Consider the following 20,307-nt stretch of genomic DNA (forward strand, 5'->3'; position numbering starts at 1 on the left):
TAGTTGCGGCATGCGGGATCTTTCATTGTGGCACGCGGGCTCCTGAGGATGCAGGCTCAGTAGTTGCGGCACGCAGGCTTAGCTGTCCCACGGCATGTGGGATCTTAGTTCCCAGACCAGGGATCGAACCGGTGTCCCCTGTGTTGGAAGGCGGATTCTTACCCACTGGACCACCAGGGAAGTCCCTTTATGTGTTTTTTATGTGTTTCTTTCTGTATGTGGGGATAAAAGGGATAAGTTTGGGGGGAATGAGAGTAGCAATAAGGGGTAAAAAACAGAATTTAATCCCATCTAAATTTTATGTATTAGGAATTTTAAAATTCAAGCTATGGTGATAGGTTTAAAATACATACCTTCTTTCTGCTAACATTTCATAAAAGTCTCTGATATCTTGACCAGATTTTTCCATACAGTGATAAAATGCCAGCTGACTTTCGCGATTTGCAAAATCCACCTTTAAAAAAAAGAATACTGCGTGTTTAATGCAAGTTTCAGATTTTAATGATGGAAAGTGTTACCAAATTTGAAAAATTCTTTCCAACATAGCCTTCTGGATAAATTTCAAGAAAAAGTAACTTATCTCATTTAAGTGAAACAGTCCTCATAACTAAAACTGTATTTTGTTAACCTGAAATCTCTCTCAAATTCTACGCAAGTCTTTATAAAGAATTACAATTTAAAGTTCTAGAACCCAGTCCTGAAGAGTGTAAAAAGCAATATGGAAAACTGAAACATACCTATCATGATTCTAGGTTGTCAATTAAATAATCAGACCAACTAAATCCAGTAATCTATTGTGCATAATTTGCTGGAACCACAGTTAGAACATAAAATAAAATATGGAAGAACATCTGAGCTTTACTCACAGCCAGGCCTCAGAGTGACTAAAGCATGATACCCACCATCTATCAATATCTTATTTCGAAAAGACTGATTTCAATCTAACTGTCATAGTCATTAAGTGCATAAATTCCTTCAAACTGTCATAAACAAAAGTTTCTAAACAAAAACACCAGACAAATATCGTGCTTTCAGAGGTTACCCACTCTTTAGGAGAGGAGGAAAGAAGATGAAGAGAGGGCCATTCAAGAAGCTGGACTGATACTCGGAGCTCCTGGGTGTGCAGAAGCCCACAGGTGACTGTGGGCCAGCCTGCACTAAGAGCACACAAGTGAGCATCAGGTACCTGGGGCGCAGAGAAGCACACGTCCTTGAATGAGAGGATTTTTAGGGAAGGTTCTATGGCTAATGGTTTAAAAGACACTGTGCCCTTAAGTAGCTAGACAAATATAAAAAATGTAATATCGCCCTTAGAAACTGAGGCCATATATACTGCATGTCCTGTAAACCAACAAAATGCCAATCATTAAGAGGTTGGGATCTGAACACGATTTTGTTTTGCTTCTGTTTGAAGCCATTCTGCACACCTTAATTTTATTCCCACCGATTTTCCTCCCCTTGGTCTCTTTAACAGCTGCTTGTGCATATTCAATTTCATTGTAGAGAACCAGGGCCATGCCTTTTAAGCGGTCAAACACCACCTGTAAAAAAAACGATGACAAAAAAAAACAAGAGGCTCATCCACTAGACTTAGTGTCAGTCCCAACAAAATCCTAAATCACAATGACACTGCTAAGAAAAATATATATATATATTTTTTTACTCTAGAAAAAATTTCAGGCTTTTCCGATGATGCATGTTATACTGAAAACACAACAAAATGTCATAGGGACCATTTAGAACCATGGATATTGTGGCTTGAGGTATATTATGCCTTTACTTTGTTTTTCTGTATTTACTTTATTTTACTGTATTTCTTTATTTTATGTTGACTGACTCATTTTGGCTCAAAAAAACAACACCCCTGAAAAAGGGGGAAAAAAGTAAACAGTACTGAATCAACATAAATTTCATATTGTACATCCAATGTACTTCAGCAAAAAAAAGAAAAAAAAGAAAAAACTACACTATAGCAAAGGAAAAATAAAAAAATAGTAAGCTGCAATGAATTTTGGTCATAAGCAGCACTACTATCTTAAAGCTTCTAGATTTTTTATTTATACTAATAGTCTTTAAGTTGTGCTACTTCAAACAACAAAAGCTACATTTAAAGAAATGTCAAAGTTATGCAATATACCTACTACAGTGTAAATCTGCTTTCAAGAAGTTAAAATCTTTACCTTCACATAATGGAATGGGGTCCAGAGACCCTTTTCCTGTTATGTTTGTGAATGTGTTACATAGCAAACATTGGTTAGACGAGTATTCTGTTGTGTGTCCCTTTAAAGTCATCATGGTTTAAAAAAAAAAATCAAGTCTAATTACATATTAGTGTGAATGTAATTATATAATTAGACTGTCTAATTTTAATGTGAGATAAAGTTACAGAAATCCCTAAGAAACATTCTATTTAACAGTATTATGCAGATTAGTTCCAAAATTAATCACTTTGGCGGGTTCTAGATAGTTGCTCAAAATACTCACTCATATCATAAAGCTAATAGATGCAAATGCTCTTCTAAACCCAATTTTGGAAAAGAGAATTTTAATGTATGAGTTACTAAAGAAAAGAAAAAGTCAGTACTAGAAACTGGGACTGAAAGGACAGAATACCAAAAAAAGGGAGTCAGAAGTAACTTGAAACCACACAACCAAACCTCCCACCTACCTTCACCACAGGCCCATATCGGCAGAAATGTCGTGTTAAATATTGATCCGATACGTTTGAAGAAAGCCCATCTAACCACACACAGTTTGTAGGCATGCTCTTTCCAAAACCCAGCTGAATACAAAAGGCAAAATTTCTATTAGTTAAGTCACCAATTATTCAACAACAAAATTCTGAGAAAACTTGTCTTCTGTAGGAATCTTACCAAACCAACACCTCAAGTGGGAACCATCAGGTTAAAATCAAACAGAAACTGACACAAAAATTATCCTGCCTGGCTAAGCGAGGATTAACTCTGATAACAGTATAACAGGATAAGGATGCAAAGAAGTTTATCACCTTTATGGTTATCTAACTGTACTACTACAATTTTAAATAATCAGACATATGAACAAAAAACTCCAAATCTTAAAAAAAACGCAGCAACTATTAAGCACAATAACTTATGTAAATTCCCTTACCTTGAGACGATTATTTCCAAGGTATTCCCCATCCATCTTCTTAATAGCCTTACAAACGCTGGCAATATCACAGTACTGCAAGAACGCATACTGAGGAACTCCATTTACTTTCTTAATATCAATATCCTGAAAAAGCCAATGGATGGATACCACTTAGTGATATGCCAATAAAAAAATAAATCAGAATAAACCAAGTCCATATGAGCTACATATTTCTCAAAACAGTCATATTCCCCAAAATCATTTTCTTAGTTACAATTATACATCTTAATGCAACTGTAAATTAACAGCCTAAAAAGCTATTCAATACAGCATTTGTAGTCACAAACCATGAAATCCTTCTCGCGTGAAGCTCTTTGCAGAAGAGCAACTGCAGTGCAACTCAAAACTCAAAATTTTAAATCCACAACACCTGTGTTAAGAGAAATTTATAAGAAAAAAAGGCAGCCTATTTAATGAAAATCTAAGCAATAATTCCCTTCTGCAATATCTAAAATCCTTATTAGGGGTAAGCCATTTAAAATATAGTATCTGGGAAGAGTAAGAATGATAAAGAAATCAAGTTTTCAAAAAGTGATTTAAAATATGCAATCCTAAATTAGAAGACTCATTCTATCAGTATATCCAACTGAATCAAACCTGGTAATGATAAATGTGGTAATAATCTCTCATAACCAGAATGAATTGATTATATAAATACCTGAACTACTCCGTGAAGATGCATTAGAACACCATCCCTGGATTAAAGAAACACTCTATAAAGGAATACCCCCATCTCTTTGGAATGCTCAAAACCTGTAGTCACATCTGACACTCCAGTCCTGCCTACTAAAAGGAGGTAGTGAAAAAACCTGGCTTACACAGGAAAATGGTCCAGAGAAACCAGACACTTGGATGGCAAAACTTGTACTTAAACAATAATGAGCTGGGCCATATAGTGCAGATTATGTATTGTGATTATCTAAGCCTCCTTAAGGGTCACAAGCCAATAATCAAAACCTGAAACAGAGCAAAATGAGTAATGCATTTAAAGAGCTGTTTGATGGGTCTTAAAAAAAAAAAAGCAATAATTTACACTCAAAATTTTTCTAAGTAACGGTAAACAGAAGCTGTTTTCATCATTATGTAGACTGTAATAACCCGGGATAGCTCTACTTAAGTGAAATGTTTCAAAGGAATATTGGTGGGTAGACTCACTAAATAGGTGCTTCCGGCTATAGCATAATCCGTTATACATCAGCAGCAGACCATGTTCCCAAAGTTTGTATGTCATTAAAACAGTGACAATCATGAGCAACTGCAAACATGGTAAGATAACAGCTTTCAAACAGAGTACTGACATGTCCACCTTATTGATAAACATAGCTCTTAAAACACAATAATCATCCCATTTTTAGCAACCCTGGTGATGAAAATGTATCCATGTGCCCAAATACAACTTTTATACTCCTCCAAAATTTATAGTAGCAGCTACATTCAATAAAAGTATGTTTGAAAATTTTATCAATTCAAAGCCTCATGAATGCCAAACAGCAAATTAAATAACAGATCGTGGTCTAAAGACAGAAGAAGCTGGAGCCCAGATAGGTAATTGAGCGTCTAGTCACTCATCCAGGTAGGCAGTAAAGCTGGAATTAAGAGTACACACTACCCTCTGGGCTTCCCTAGTGGCGCAGTGGCTAAGAATCTGCCTGCCAATGCAGGGGACACGGGTTCGAGTCCTGGTCCATGCCGCGGAACAACTAAGCCCGTGCACCACAACTACTGAAGCCTGCACGCCTAGAGCCTGTGCTCCACAACAAGAGAAGCCACCGCAATGAGAAGCCCGCGCACCGCAACGAAGGGCAGCCCCCACTCGCAACAACTAGAGAAAGCCCGCGTGCAGCAACGAAGGCCCAACGCAGCCAAAAATAAAATAAATTACTTTAAATTTAAAAGAGTATACACTACCCTCACAAAAATAAGAAACTGAGAAAAGTCAAAATAATTGAAAAAGAAAGATGAATGTTCTGCTGGTATATCTAAATATACAGCATCTCTGTTTTTTCTTCACTTCTACCAACCACTTCGATCTCTTGCCTCAAGCCCCTAACGATGAGGTTTAGCTCAGCCACAAGCACAAGTAATGCTTTATTCACAGGACTAGATTATGTCATTAAAAAAATTAAGCATCTTTTGTTTACAGCATTAGTGTATAAATAAAGATGGACATCACACACACCCCTAAAAGATTAATAGCTGTTTCTATCCAAAACATTGTTTTACTCTCCAAAGTCCAAATATACTAGAGTACTTTCTTCACTGTTATTAATATAGAGAAAATCTAGGAAAACAGAAGTATTTCCCTGTTTTTTCAAACACAAAACAAAATAATATATCCTAAGGGTACAAAACTGCAACCAAACTATTTTCACTATAATTTGACTCAAGTTTTAAGTCATGGGGAATAGAAATATCCTTCTATCCCTAAATCTAACAATGACTTGCATAATTTAAAAAATGATTCTAATTAGAATTTCAAAATAGAACTGAGCTTCCAGCATGCTATCCACATTCTAGTAATCCTCAAGGTACTTCTGATGTGCATTGTGATAAAAATAATCATACACTAATCTGCTGCTTCTTTCTTACAAACACGTTTTCTCTTCCATATTTTCCTTTCAACCCACAGGACTAGAGATGGCATTAAAACAGCACCAGATGGACAAAGATAAGACAAGTGGAAAGGAAAATATATATGTAAACAAAATACAGACAATTATATATTATATATTTTTACATATACACATAAAGCAGTCCCTGCTGGGTTTTGCCAGATCATCTTTTAGCAGCAGTTAAAAACACACAGGGCGGGAGATGCAAGAGGGAAGAGATATGGGGATATATGTATATGTATAACTGATTCACTTTGTTATAAAGCAGAAACTAACATACCACTGTAAAGCAATTATACTCCAATAAAAAAAAGTTTTAAAAAAAAAAACAACACATAGGGCAAATGGGAAAAATATTCATTACACCATCTAAGCATCGTTTTTCCAAATATAATCTCTGCTATGCTTTATGTTTTATGACAAAGATCTAACACTGTTTTTATTGTAAAAAAACAAAACATACCACAATTTCTCCAAAGCGCTGGAAGATGTTGCGAAGATCATGATAAGTAGTGGTTTTTTCAAGGTTACCAATAAAGAGGGTTCTTGTTGCTTTGGGGTGAAATTCATCTATCCTTTCATCCAAAGGGCGAAATTCATTTTCACTTTCTGTTTCTGTAAGTGGGATGGGAACAGACAGTGTTTTAATGTATACATATATCATGGGAAAATCTACTTTAAAAAATTAGATCTCTGAAATATTGGGATTAATTCTCATATAATCTGAAAAATTATACACACCATCAGAAATAGCTCCAAATCAAAAGAAGAATACAGAGGCTAGGGAAACTTGTCCAAAAAATTAAGAGAAAGTTAACACCCTGATCTTTAAAATAGAAAAGACTGAATTTCAATCTAAGTTGATTTGTTTTAAAAAATAATCACTAATACAGAAATAGGTTTTAATCCCCAGCAAAAAATAGTAATTATTTGAACCTAATCTTAGGTTCCAAAGTTATGTGGCAGGCTCTGAATGTGGAGTAGAAAAACTATAATCTGAAATAAACATAAAATTCAGCTAAAAATAGTCCAGCTTCATTATTTAATTTACATTTCAACATTTTATAAAATAGTTAGCATTTTATGTTTGTCATACCCAACTGTCTAAATGCAGCAGTTTTTAAATACAAGAATAATACTTGTATGAAAACTGACTGAAGTAACGCTTATGAAATATCTTCTTTTGGTGTTGCATGGTACCCAATGACAAACAGAAAGAGACTAAATGACTCTTAAGGTTTCTATTTCTTATGATCAAAAGCCCTGATTCAACATCTAATTCAATCACAGGCTTTCTCTGAAGCTCCATTTATTAACTTCGTCTAGGGCAGGGACATTCAACGTTTTCTGGATAGTAATTATAATACAGCCTGTATGTTCTCGCTCTCTTTTTAAATGTAGAACAAACCCATCCCAAAAAGTTAGTATTTGATCAACCTGACTAAAACAAACTGTTTAGTGCCAGCCACTGAAACATTACTGATGATGTCAATGACAACACCGGTATTAAAAAGACTCAACTTCTGAGATGTTGGGTGAACTCAGCCAGAACACCTCTCACTCCTGATTCCAGTTTGATAGTTCTAATGGCAGCTCAGCTTCATCTTACCTGTGTCATCAGAGGTACATACTTTTTCAGTCAGGTGGACCCAGAAACTGCCCAGTGCTCATACACCTATCTCTACATTTTCATTTTATTTCACAGGGGTATATCTCATTTTAAGCTCAACTAGGTCTTCTTAAAATTATGTAACTAATAGAGGGCACATACTTAGGAATATTTCATTTAAAAGGAGAAAAAGAAAAAAATAATTCAGGCACATCTTGAGGTTTGTACTTTAAAAGGCAGAATCAGGGGAGTTCCCTGGTGGCCTAATGGTTAGGATTCTGGGCTTTCACTGCCATGGCCCACGTTCAATCCCTTGTTGGGGAACTGACATCCTGCAAGCCACGTGGCATAGAATAAAAAAAAAAAAGGCAGAATCAGAAGGATAAAGCATGATTTGCAACCATTAAAATCTGTAATGACTTCATTTCTACCAAATAGCTCACTTAAAATTTCAAAATCAGAAATTCAGTTGGGGGCAGGGAGGGAGTGTCTTTTCCACATGTAATCTATTCAACTTTCATGACCAGTTTTAAGTCTTACTGTCTACACATCATTGAAAAGACTGTTTTATCCTGCAATTTCATGTTTAGGGGATTGTAATGCTGTGCACAGGAGTACAAAAGCACAATCTTAGAAGCCACCAGAGGGTCTGTCTACAGAGTTAGGTTTCTTGGATTTGGATCTTTTTCATTCCAAGACGTCCTTGACCTAAGGAAGCAATCAGCTCCATACATTTCAATATAAAACGTTTATGACAACCATCCAACAGCATAATTCCAACCAAGTGTCCCTACTCAGCTTTCAAATATCCCATTTAAACTGGTGTTTCAATGCTGTCCCATCTGGAAAAAGTACCTTCAGCTTTCCGGTGCTTGAACCAATCAAACTTCTCAACATCTTCAGTGGCATGTGGTTAAAAAGCCCAATTAACATCCTGGGTGCTAACTAACTAGGTAAAATGATTTTTTTTTTTTTTTTACAATAAATACCTCAAGCTAAGCCCACTACTTGGAGATTAGAAAGTCACCTATTGATAATGCCCCTGAGTTAGATCCTCACTAGTTAATAATTATATATGGCTCTAAAAACTTATATAGATGATATGACATTCTAAATATTATTCCTCAAAGTCAGTTCTGACCTGTTCTAATTGTGTTAAATAAGAACTCCTGAGTTGCTCTTAGCCCAGTACAAGTTAGGGCAGGTACATCTCAAACTATGTGGAGGAGGGAATGTGAAGGCATAACTTACAATTCCTTTGAAAAGATAGTATGTCTTTCAATTCCTGTGTTTTATCATAAAATTATGCACACTTTATAGTCTTCACTCTAACAACCCTGACTGTGCCTATTTTAATATACAAATGACACATTCTTATCAGGGAAATTCTATTTTTTTCCTCTTAATTGTCACATAAAATGAATATTCCAAGAAAATGGGCTATGTTTACCCTATAAATTCCACTCAAAGTTTTAGTCTTAAAGTTCAACGGTCCCACACACATAATGTGAGTGCATAATTTTAACATTTCTATTCATTCTTCTACAGATTTACTCACAAGTAAATCAGGGTTTTTTAAAACTTGAGTATGCAAATTCTGAACCAGTAAGCTGGGGTATGATCAAAGAGTCTGTATTCTAAACAAGCACTGCAGGTGGTTCTGAAACAGGAAAAACACTGACTCAAGTCATGCCTGACAAGACTTCCCGCCTTAGAATAGATAGGTCTTACAGGTAGGTTCAAGCAATAAAATGTCCCCTTGAAATTTTCAACAGGTTGCACTCAAAAGACTTCGTTCTGCCACTGTCACTATCTTTCAAGGTCACAGAAGCTAGAATAACAGATCCAATTTGTGCTGAGCATAATGGAAAGAAAACTGGTCTAACTAGTCCCTCAAATTGATATAGTCTGTTTTCTAATTCAGAATAATTCTGTTGTCATTCTCCTCGGAACTATCACCTTATCTCAATCAACTCAATCCTTCTGGTGAAGCAGGATTCAACAAGGGACTATACTTTGCCTTTCACAACTCTTAAAAGTTAGCATGCTCTCTAACAGAAACAGAACAATCTTTAACCCTTCCTAGCCAAAACAACCTATTTTATTAAGATGAATGACAAAATGTAACCACTCTTTAAAACAGAAGACACCGGAAGTATGTTTTAATAAACAGAACTGGAATAGTGTCCACATTCAGGATAACATGTGGCCCTTACTTATAATGGAATAAAAATTACACTAAAACTCAGCTTCCTTGTCTCTTACCTGGCCCTATCCATGCTGTTACTTCAATTTGCATGCCAAAGAAAAGTTTTCCTTTTGATGCAGTCAATGCTTTTTCTTGGTCCTCCTGCTGCCGAAAGAATACCAGACCATACCTCTCTTCTGAAGTTCCATGTATCTGCACTGAAGTCACCTTTCCAAATTTCTTAAATTCATGGAAAAGGCCATCTTTGAGGCTTGTATCTAAATCCCCAAACAAAAACAAGTTGCTTATTTTTCTAATTTAGTTACAACTCAAAGTGTAAGCTACTAAATCTTAATCTGATTTTTGACCTAATTAGCATTAAAACTCTACTTTTTCAAATAAAATAACTCTAAAAATGCATTTTAGAGACTACCATCAATTCTGAAAATAAACCGGGGGTTAGAAGATATTACTAGTTATTTGTTAGGTAAGAATATCATGCTTACGCAGGAAAATACCCTTATATTTTACAAATAAATACAAAAGTATAGATCTTTTAAGTCAAGTGTGAAATGATGTAGCATCAGGGATTTACTTTACAATAAAAAGGTGACAAAGAACAGGAAAGAAGGAAGATGGAGATGGACAAAGCAAATGTGGCAAAATATTGATGATTTTTTAATCTGGAGTATATGGTATAAGGGGAGTTCATTTTGCTACTCCTTCTACTGTGCGTATGTTTAAATTTTTCATGATAAAAACTATACAAACACACATATATATGCATACATAAAACTTTAAAGACTTAGAAAGAAAGCCATATTTCTAGTTTTCCAAGCATCATGTTGATGATAAAATTGTGTGGGAAATGGCATGTAACATGCTAAACAACGTTAAGGTCTTTTATAGATGAATTATACTATCTGGAGGTCTTGTGTTAATTTGCTTCATTATAAAAATTAAAATTGTAGAGAAACAAGCCAATTATAACCCCTGTCCATTCCTAAATTAAAAAGTAATCTAGGGCTTCCCTGGTGGCGCAGTGGTTGAGAGTCCGCCTGCCGATGCAAGGGACGCGGGTTCGTGCCCCGGTCCGGGAAGGTCCCACATGCTGCAGAGCGGCTGGGCCCGTGAGCCGTGGCTGCTGAGCCTGTGTGTCCGGAGCCTGTGCTCCGCAACGGGAGAGGCCACAACAGTGAGAGGCCCGCGTACCACAAAAAAAAAAAAAAAAAAAAAAGTAATCTAAATCAAAAGTTCACCAACATTTGTGTCTCAATATCTCTATTCATAAACCTGGTATGTAGGTTTTATAGACTGTTTTAATAAATAATTTAAGTAATCATTAAAATGCACTTAGCTAAGAAATGCTTAGTTTGGTCTTTGTTGGTTTGACCATCTACTAACAGTTGTTTAGACCATCTACTAACAGTTGTTTAGACCATCTACTAACAGTTGTTTACATACTCAATATGCCAGACATAGAAATAAAAATATATTATGGCCAAATGTCAATCAAAAATATTAGGAATAAAAGACAATGGTATAGCTTTTAACTATATAAAGTCATTATTCATGACTTTCCTCATTTAAAATGTTAATATTTTGAAATGGATTTCCTATCATAATTTTTTATTAAGTTATTTCACACAGGACTCCAGACCAATATAAATCTAACTGAAAATAGTATTTCTACAATTTCATCACACCAAATTTTCCCTAATATCAAAATATTTAATCCAGAAAGCATTTTTATTCAAAAATGAATCATGCTTTGGGACTTCCCTGGTAGCGCAGTGGTTAAGAATCCTCCTGCCAATGCAGGGGACACGGGTTCGATCCCTAGTTCAGGAAGATCCCACATGCCACGGAGCAACTAAGCCCGTGCACCACAACTACTGAGCCTGCACTCTACAGCCTGCGAGCCACAACTACTGAAGCCCACATGCCTAGAGCCTGTGCTCCACAACAAGAGAAGCCACCGCAATGAGAAGCCCACGCACTGCAACGAAGAGTAGGCCCCACTCGCTGCAACTAGAGAAAGCCCACACGCAGCAATGAAGACCCAACGCAGCCAAAAAAAATTTTTTTTTAAAAAGTACATGAACCATGTACTTTTCAAAAATGAACCATGCTTTCTTTACATAACACGCACCATAAAGTCTTTATGTGTGTATATGTATATGCATATAATATACATAATAATGTGTATTTATATGTGTATGTGTATATAATTAAGTACAAGTAACATGCAATCTTTACATATACAACAATCTAGAAACTACAGTTATAATCACTTGCTTTTTATTACACGGCATTAAATATCAATGAACCACAAAAAGGGGGAGAGAGTCAAATTGAAAGACAAATAGAAAATATTACCAACACAGTCTTACCAACACAGTCAGATAAGAAAGAGAGCTATTTAAACAAATTCTATAGAAAGTATAGAATTTAAGTTGCTCAATCTCTCATTCCCCAACAGTAGCAGAGAGGAAAGTAGAGTAACACAAAATTTTACCTGTAGAGCGTACTGGAAGATTCTGAACCTTGATCCCAAAACTTTTACGGGGCTCATCTTTTTCCAGGGATGAAAGCAACTGGGAAGTGGGTGCTGGGACTGCTGCAGATTGAACTGATCGGGCTGGAGAGTCATCACTTGAACTACTGCTGGAATCAGTGCTACAGAAGGGGGGGAAAAAAACTTACATGAAAAATCAAACAGAAAATGAGTCACATATAAAACTTCTTAAAATTAACAAATGGCAATAATTAAAAGGTCTAAATTTCAGGTCTGGGATTTCTAGACACCCTACCTTCTCCCCATCTATTTCATACTCTACACCTTCAGAGATGGCAGAAGACAACAAATACCAGCCTGGGAATGTGAAAGTAAAAGTAACCATCTTTTACCACCACATGCCACGGAAAGACAAATGTTTCGTTCTGTGCAAAATCTGAACAATTTTTTCCAAATGAAATATGACTAGTAAACACAATTGACTTAAGGGTAATATTAATAGAATAGTGGATACATGGGTTTTGGATTCAGAAATCTTGATTCAAATCTTGGCTCAGACATACAGCATGTATCCTTGGACAAGTCACTTAACTTCTTGCTAAGCCTCAGTTTCTACATCTGTAAAATGGAAATAATAACAGCACCTATCTCACAAGGTTAAGAGTTTAATAAAATAACACACAGGCTAACAGAGTTTGGAATATGACGGCAATCCATAAATGAAGAGGCAATGCTCTGTTACTATTACTGTTACTACTACTACCACCACTGCGCCTCATGGGTAAATTAATCTTTAGGAAAAAATAGATATCCAAAATAATTTCCCAGGTAATTTTAATTTTTAAATTTTTGAAGGACTAATAAATATTATATAAGTTACTTGAGTCTTGTTAGTTTAGGCTCTTTTCTCTGTGAATAATGTGGGAAATGAGAGGCAATGAAATTTAATTTCTCTCTTCAGTTTAATACAAACCTCAAAGGGAGAGATAGTCACAGTTGAAAGACAAGGAGAAAATATTACCAACATGGTCAGAACAAGTTTATTATGCCCAAGAACCATGTGAGAAATATTAAATTATTTCAGTACTGCATGTGCAAGACTGCTATGGTTTTAAGTTCTTTTACAGCATTCTCAAATACATTAATAAAAAGCTATTTACAGGTTTCTGAAATTTTGCTGCATACTCGCCCCTCCTTGCTGCGGAAGACTTAATCCTAAAAGCAAATAACTTGGGATGGGGGGCGGGGAGTGCAGGCAGTTAATCCACCTTAGGCACACTCCGTAGAGGACAGGTTCAATAGTTTTTGTCACTTGTGCCCAGACTACAGCTCTCACATTCAATACAAACTCTAAACCAGCCAGATGAATAAGTCTAACTCCAGGATCTGAGACAAATTTGCTATTGCTTTTTAAAAAAAGAAATACCATAAGAAAATAGAATTTACATAGCATTTTTATTTACCTCTCACATGATAAGGAAGTTACCAGAGCTTTCTGCAGTTTGAAACATAAAGAAAAAAACCTATGCCAGTAAGAGCCAAAAGGAGATACCTGAGTTACAAAATACAAACTACTACGGATAAAAGCCTCAAGGTAGAACCACAAGTCATCATTGCCAAGCCTCCTAGAAATGAGTGGGTTTTAATTTTCCCATCAATAAAAATAATTTTTTTTCCATATCATTAAGCAAAAGTAGTATTACTAGTACTAAGTGAACAGGACATTGTACTTTCTCAAATTAAGAGTTAACAAAATTAATTTATCTTCTGTTTTTAGCACAGAAAGAAAAAAATGTTCTACATGTATAACGTACTCCAAGCAATACAAGATTATTCATAAGGCCACCAGATGACTACACTATAGAATATGTATGTGACTTATCAACTTAATTCCAAGGAATCATAAAATAACCATTAAGGAAAACACTTTAATTACAATACCACCAATAATATATACACCAAAATTCCTTAGCAGTAGTGGGTAAAGAAGTAAACAAGGGCTTCCCTGGTGGCACAGTGGTTAGGAATCTGCCTGCCAATGCAGGAGACACGGGTTCGTGCCCCGGTCTGGGAAGATCCCACATGCCGCGGAGCAACTAAGCCCGTGAGCCACAACTACCGAGCCTGCACGTCTGGAGCCTGTGCTCCACAACGGGAGAGGCCGTGACAGTGAGAGGCCTGCACACCGCGATGAAGAGTGGACCCCACTCGCCGCAACTGGAGAAAGCCCTCGCACAGAAACGAAGACCCTACACAGCCAAAAATAAATAAATAAATTTATTTTAAAATAAATAAATAAAAATAAATAAATAAAATACATTTCCATGAATTCAGGAAATTATACATCTACATTCAAAATGTATACTCTGTTAAAGTTAAAAAAAAGAAGTAAACAAATAGGGGCAGGAGCAGAATTTTTGGGTACTAAAATAATGAGCCAAAGTTCTGTTTAAGTCCATATTATAAAAATGTAGAGGAATCAATGGCAGTAGTGGGTAAAGAAGTAAACAAATAGGGGCTGCCCAGATGGCACAACGGTTAAGAATCCGCCTGCCAATGCAGGAGACATGGGTTCAATCCCTGGTCCGGGAAGATCCCACATACCATGGAGCAACTAAGCCTGTGCACCACAACTACTGAGCCTGTGCTCTAGAGCCTGCGAGCCACAACTACTGATGCCCGCGCGCCTAGAGCCCGTGCTCCGCAACAAGAGAAGCCACCGCAATGAGAAGCCTGCGCACCACAACGAAATGTAGCCCCCGCTCGCCACAACTAGAGAAAGCCAGCACGCAGTAATGAAGACCCAATGCAGCCAAATAAATAAATTAATTAATTTAATTTTTTAAAAAAAGAAGTAAACAAATATGAGCAAGAGAAGAATTTCTGGGTACTAAAATAGTGAGCCAACAAAGTTCTAGGTCCATATTATAAAAATGCAAAGGAATCAATGGGAGCAATGATTTTAAAGTATAAAATAGTGACAGAAATTAGTTTTGTTATAATTGTCATCACACTTTTGGTGAATTCCCTGCTACCACACCAATTTTGAAACAAGATGTAAAATTTAACTGGCAGAAATATGTGTTGACCAATTTGAAATTATAACTAAAAAGAAGGAAAGGTTTTTAAATAAATTATGAAATAATAAAATGATAAAACTTTTGAGTTCACATTTTAATATGCTAACCCAAAACTGCAATGTATATTTCCAGTGTAGTCTATTAAATGTACTATGGAGTTTAAGGTCCTGAATCAAAACAGGGGCACAAATTTAGACCCCCCCAAAAAATACTTTTTAGTCCTATAAACTGAAAGAAAATCCAAATGCCCAGAATATCTGTGTCAATTTTAACTTTAAAAAATTCTTATTTTCAGAATCTTGTTAAAACTGAAGAATCACAAGAATTTACCAAAACTTATGATATATAGTATTTTAGTTGTTTCTTAAAAGCCAGAAGTAGTTAATAAGAAGCTTTTCAATCTAAATTGTCTACAGTAGTGGCAATGATGGTGCATCAACTAATAGTTTTAAGAAAGTGAACTTTAAATTTACCTGGCCACAAGAGGCACAAGAAAATATCTCCAACATCGCTAATTATCAGAGAAATGCAAATCAAAACTACAATGAGGTATCACCTCACACCGATCATAACGGCCAGCATTAAAAACTCAACAAATAATAAACGCTGAAGAGGGTGTGGAGAAAAAGGAACCCTTCTACACTGTTGGTGGGAATGTAGATTGGTGTAGCCACTAGGGAGAACAGTGTGGAGGTTCCTTAAAAAACTAAAAAGAGAGCTACCATATGATTCTATAATCCCACTCCTGGGCATATATCTGGAGAAAACCATAATCTGAAAAAATATATGCACCCCAATATTCATTGAAGCACTATTTACCATAGGCAAGATATGAAAGCAACCTAAATGTCCATCGACAGATGAATGGATAAAGAAGATGTGGTATATTTATACAATGGGATATTACTCAGCCATAAAAAAGAATGAAATAATGCCATTTGCAGCAACATGGATGGACCTAGAGATTATCATACTAACTGAAGTAAGCCAGACAGAGAAAAATAAATATATGATATCACTTATATGTAGAATCTAAAAAAAATATGATACACATGAATTTATATACAAAACAGCAATAGACCCACAGACACAGAAAACAAACTTACGGTTACCAAAGGGGAAAGGGAGTGGAGGGATAAATAGGAGTTTGGGATTAATATATACACACTACTATATATAAAACAGATAACCAACAAGGACCTACTGTATAACGCAGAGATCTATACTCAATATTTTGTAATAACCTATAAGAGAAAAGAATTTGAAAAAAAGATATATATGTATGTATAACTCAATCACTTTGCTGTACACCTGAAACTAACACTACATTGTAAATCAACTTCACTTCAATAAAAAATTTATAAGGACTTCCCTGGTGGCACAGTGGTTAAGAATCCGCCTGCCAACACAGGGGACATGGGTTCAAGCCCTGGTCCGGGAAGATTCCACATGCTGCGGAGCAACTAAGCCCGTGTGCCACAACTACTGAGCCCATGCGCCTAGAGGCTGTGGTCTGCAAAGAGAGAAGCCACCGCAATGAGAAGCCCTGTGCAACGCAATGAAGAGTAGCCACAACTAGAGAAAGCCTGTGTGTAGCAATGAAGACCCAGTGCCGCCCAAAATAAAAATAAATTTTAAAAATAAATAAATAAAATAAAATAGACTTTGGAGCTTCTTCTCCAGAAGCAGACAACACCTTGAGGTATTTGGCTCTCCCAATACCATGGATGAAGATCTTTGTCTCCAATATGAAACTTTTATTCCGTTTGCCTTTTTGCCTCTTGCTTTCGCTCTCTGTAAATGCACAGAAAGACAATGTTCCTTAACTCTGGCAACTGCCTCTAAATCTACCACTAAGGCCATAGCTCCACAACAAAAGTCCCTAGAATTTCTTGCTAAGGTGGTTCTGGATAATAGCATTGCTTTCAATTACTTACTGGCAAAACAAGCCATAAATCTATGCCATAGCAAATACCGGATCACACCCTCTGATACTATAGCAAAAACAGGAAATTAACAAACAAGCCTCTTAACTTAAAACAGGTTGATGGCGCTTCAGGTACATTCTTTTCTTTATTTGATAAGAACTTGTTTGATTCATAGGGAGCCCTAAGGAGCATACTCAGTCTCTTGGTATTATCCGACTGACCGTCATCATTATAATCTCCCTGGTGGGCTATGTTCTCTCAAGGTAATCTTAAATTCATGTCTGTAGCCATCAGCAATACATCAGATGGTCTCACTGCACTTGCAGAGAAATAAGATAAACAATGAGATGAACAGCAAAAACAATTCTTCCACAGACCAGATTCATAACCTATGAGTTTCACGACGAGACAAAAACAACCGGGGGCTTCCCTGGTGGCACAGTGGTTGAGAGTCCGCCTGCCGATGCAGGGGACGCGGGTTCGATCCCTGGTCTGGGAAGATCCCTCATGCCGTGGAGCAACTAAGCCTGTGTGCCACAACTACTGAGCCCGTGTGCCTAAAGCCCATGCTCCGCGACAAGCGAAGCCATGGCAGTGAGACGCCCGCACACTGCAACGAAGAGTAGTCTCCCCCTGCCACAACTAGAGAAAGCCCGCTTGTAGTAACTAAGACCCAATGAGGCCATAAATAAATAAAATTAAAAATAAATAAAATTTTTTTTTTAAAAAAAGTGGGGCTTCCCTGGTGGCGCAGTGGTTGAGAGTCTGCCTGCCGATACAGGGGACGCGCGTTCGTGCCCCGGTCCGGGAAGATCCCACATGTAGCAGAGCAGCTGGACCCGTGAGCCATGGCTGCTGAGCCTGCGCGTCCAGAGCCTGCACTCCGCAACGGGAGAGGCCACAACAGTGAGAGGTCCACGTACCGCAAAAAAAAAAAAAAGTGAATAGTACCAAGGTTGAGAAACCCCAGCCTACATTACCTTCTTTGACCGCTTTCCCTTCTTTTGAAAATCCAACATGCTAATTTTAAGCTGCGATTCAAATGCAGGATCCTTAGTCACTGTTCTTCCTTATTACTAATATATCACTTCATAAAAATCTTTGAATAAGTCCAAAACTTACAGGGGAAAAAAAACAAGGTCAACTTCTAAAGATTAGACTGAGAAGAAGCTGGGATCCAAAATGTTCTGATGTCACTCGATTCTGGCAAACATGACAAAAAGAGAAACTGCAAATAGTTTTTTACAGTTATGTGTTTTGCCATGTCAATAGCAGGGTCAAAGTATTTGTAGACAAAACTATTTTATAATTTTGAACAAATAATGGGTGAAATATATACTACTGCTACCCCTACTCTAGTAAGGTTTACATCAATGACAACTATTCCAATTCATGTTAAAATTGTTTCTCAGCTCAATAGCTTTGTTTATCCTCAAACTAGGGACTTAAGATGGTAGTTTAGTATCACAACTAGATTTTTTCTCATCAACTACCATGGTCAGAGAATTATTCTGCATAAAGAGCTTAAGGGGGTATTTTGTCTTATGACTTTAAGACATTTTAAAATTTGCCTTTAAGAATGAAAACATAACTCAACAACAACAACAAAAAAAACACAACCAACCGGATGCAAAAATGGGCATCTTTGAACCTGAACAAACATTTCTCCAAAGAAGACATAAATGGCCAAGGCACACATGAAAAGATGCTCAACATGACTGTTAGGGAAATTCAAATCAAAACAACAGCAAGATACCATTTCACACTCATGAGGATGGCTATTATCAAAAAACAGAATATAACAGTGTTGGCTAGGATGTAAAGAAATTGGAACCCCTGTGCACTGCTGGTGGAAAAGTAAAATGGTGTAGACACTATAGAAAACAGTATGGTAGTTCCTTAAAAACTTACAATTGGGCTTCCCTGGTGGCGCAGTGGTTGAGAGTCCACCTGCCGATGCAGGGGACACGGGTTCGTGCCCCGGTCCGGGAAGATCCCCCATGCCACGGAGCGCCTGGGCCCGTGAGCCATGGCCGCTGAGCCTGCGCGTCCGGAGCCTGTGCTCCGCAACGGGAGAGGCCACAACAGTGAGAGGCCCGCGTACCGCAGAAAAACAAAACAAAACAAAACAAAAGAAACTTACAATTGCCACAATCATTCAGCAATTCTACTTCTGGATATATAACAAAAAGAATTGAAAGCAGGTACATGAATGGGTATTTGTTTACCCACATTCAGAGCATGTTTAACAGCCAAAAGGTAAAAGCAACCCAAGTATATAGCGACAGATGACTGGATAAACAAAATGTGATATCTATATACAATGCAATATTATTCAGCCTTAAAAGGGAAGAAAATTCGGCCATACGCTAAAACTTGTACGAACCCTGAGGACATTATGCTAAGTGAAATAAGCCAGTCACAAAAGGACAAATGCTGTATGATTCAGTTTTTTTGAGGCAACTAGAGCAGTCAAATTCATAAAGACAGAAGGAATGGTGGCATAGCCTAGGGCTGGGGAAGAGGAGAATGGGAGTTGTTTAACAGAAAGATGAAAGGGTTCTAGAGATGAACAGTGGTGACTGCTGCACCACAAGGTGAATGTACTTAATACCACTGAACAGTACACTTAAAAATGGTTAAAATGGTAAATTTCATGTTATTTTAACACACACAAACACATACGCATACAAACATGACCTAAGAAGTAAAGTAAAAAATGAACTGTTCTTCTTGGGACTTCCCTAGTGGCACAATGGATAAGACTCCGCACTCCCACTGCAGGGGGGACCGGGTTCAATCCTTGGTGGGGGAGTTAGATCCCGCATGCGTGCCGTGACTGAGAGTTCACGTGCTGCAACGAAGGAGCCCATGTGCCACAACTAAGGAGCCCACAGGCCACAACTAAGACTGGCTCAACCAAATAACAAATAAATTAATTAATTAAATATTTTTTTAAAAAATGAACTCTTCTTCTCTTTGCACCTTAGAAAAAAATGAGATTCCAAACCAGTCAATGTAACAGGCTACCTGCTGGGTTTTGTCAATAAGGCTCTGCTGAATCTGGCTTATCAAGGTAAAAGTTCCTCAGAAATGATTTCAGAGAAATGAGTCAGCTTTAACTGGTGATTCTGCAACTACTGCAAAAGAAACGAGGAAAGCACTTCAGGACTCAACTGTATAAATGATAAATTAAACTCT

At 37.0% G+C, this 20,307-nt stretch overlaps 1 protein-coding gene across 4 annotated transcripts in view; it reads right to left on the reverse strand.

The window, feature by feature from the left end:
• The window catches only part of SPEN (spen family transcriptional repressor), a 92,030-nt gene that overhangs the window by 16,104 nt on the left and 55,619 nt on the right, over nt 1-20,307 (reverse strand). For all 4 annotated transcript variants that reach the window (XM_067016747.1, XM_067016740.1, XM_059066314.2 and 1 more), the window contains exons 4-10: nt 12,099-12,259; nt 9,658-9,858; nt 6,247-6,398; nt 3,130-3,255; nt 2,669-2,782; nt 1,428-1,541; nt 354-454 (exon numbers count right to left, since the gene is read on the reverse strand). In XM_067016747.1, the coding sequence (XP_066872848.1) occupies nt 354-454; nt 1,428-1,541; nt 2,669-2,782; nt 3,130-3,255; nt 6,247-6,398; nt 9,658-9,691 (641 nt within the window). In that variant the 5' untranslated portion in view covers nt 9,692-9,858; nt 12,099-12,259. The remainder of the gene's footprint in view (nt 1-353; nt 455-1,427; nt 1,542-2,668; nt 2,783-3,129; nt 3,256-6,246; nt 6,399-9,657; nt 9,859-12,098; nt 12,260-20,307) is intronic.

The sequence above is a fragment of the Kogia breviceps genome, chromosome 1, assembly GCF_026419965.1.
Source record: "Kogia breviceps isolate mKogBre1 chromosome 1, mKogBre1 haplotype 1, whole genome shotgun sequence".
Classification (NCBI taxonomy): domain Eukaryota; kingdom Metazoa; phylum Chordata; class Mammalia; order Artiodactyla; family Physeteridae; genus Kogia; species Kogia breviceps.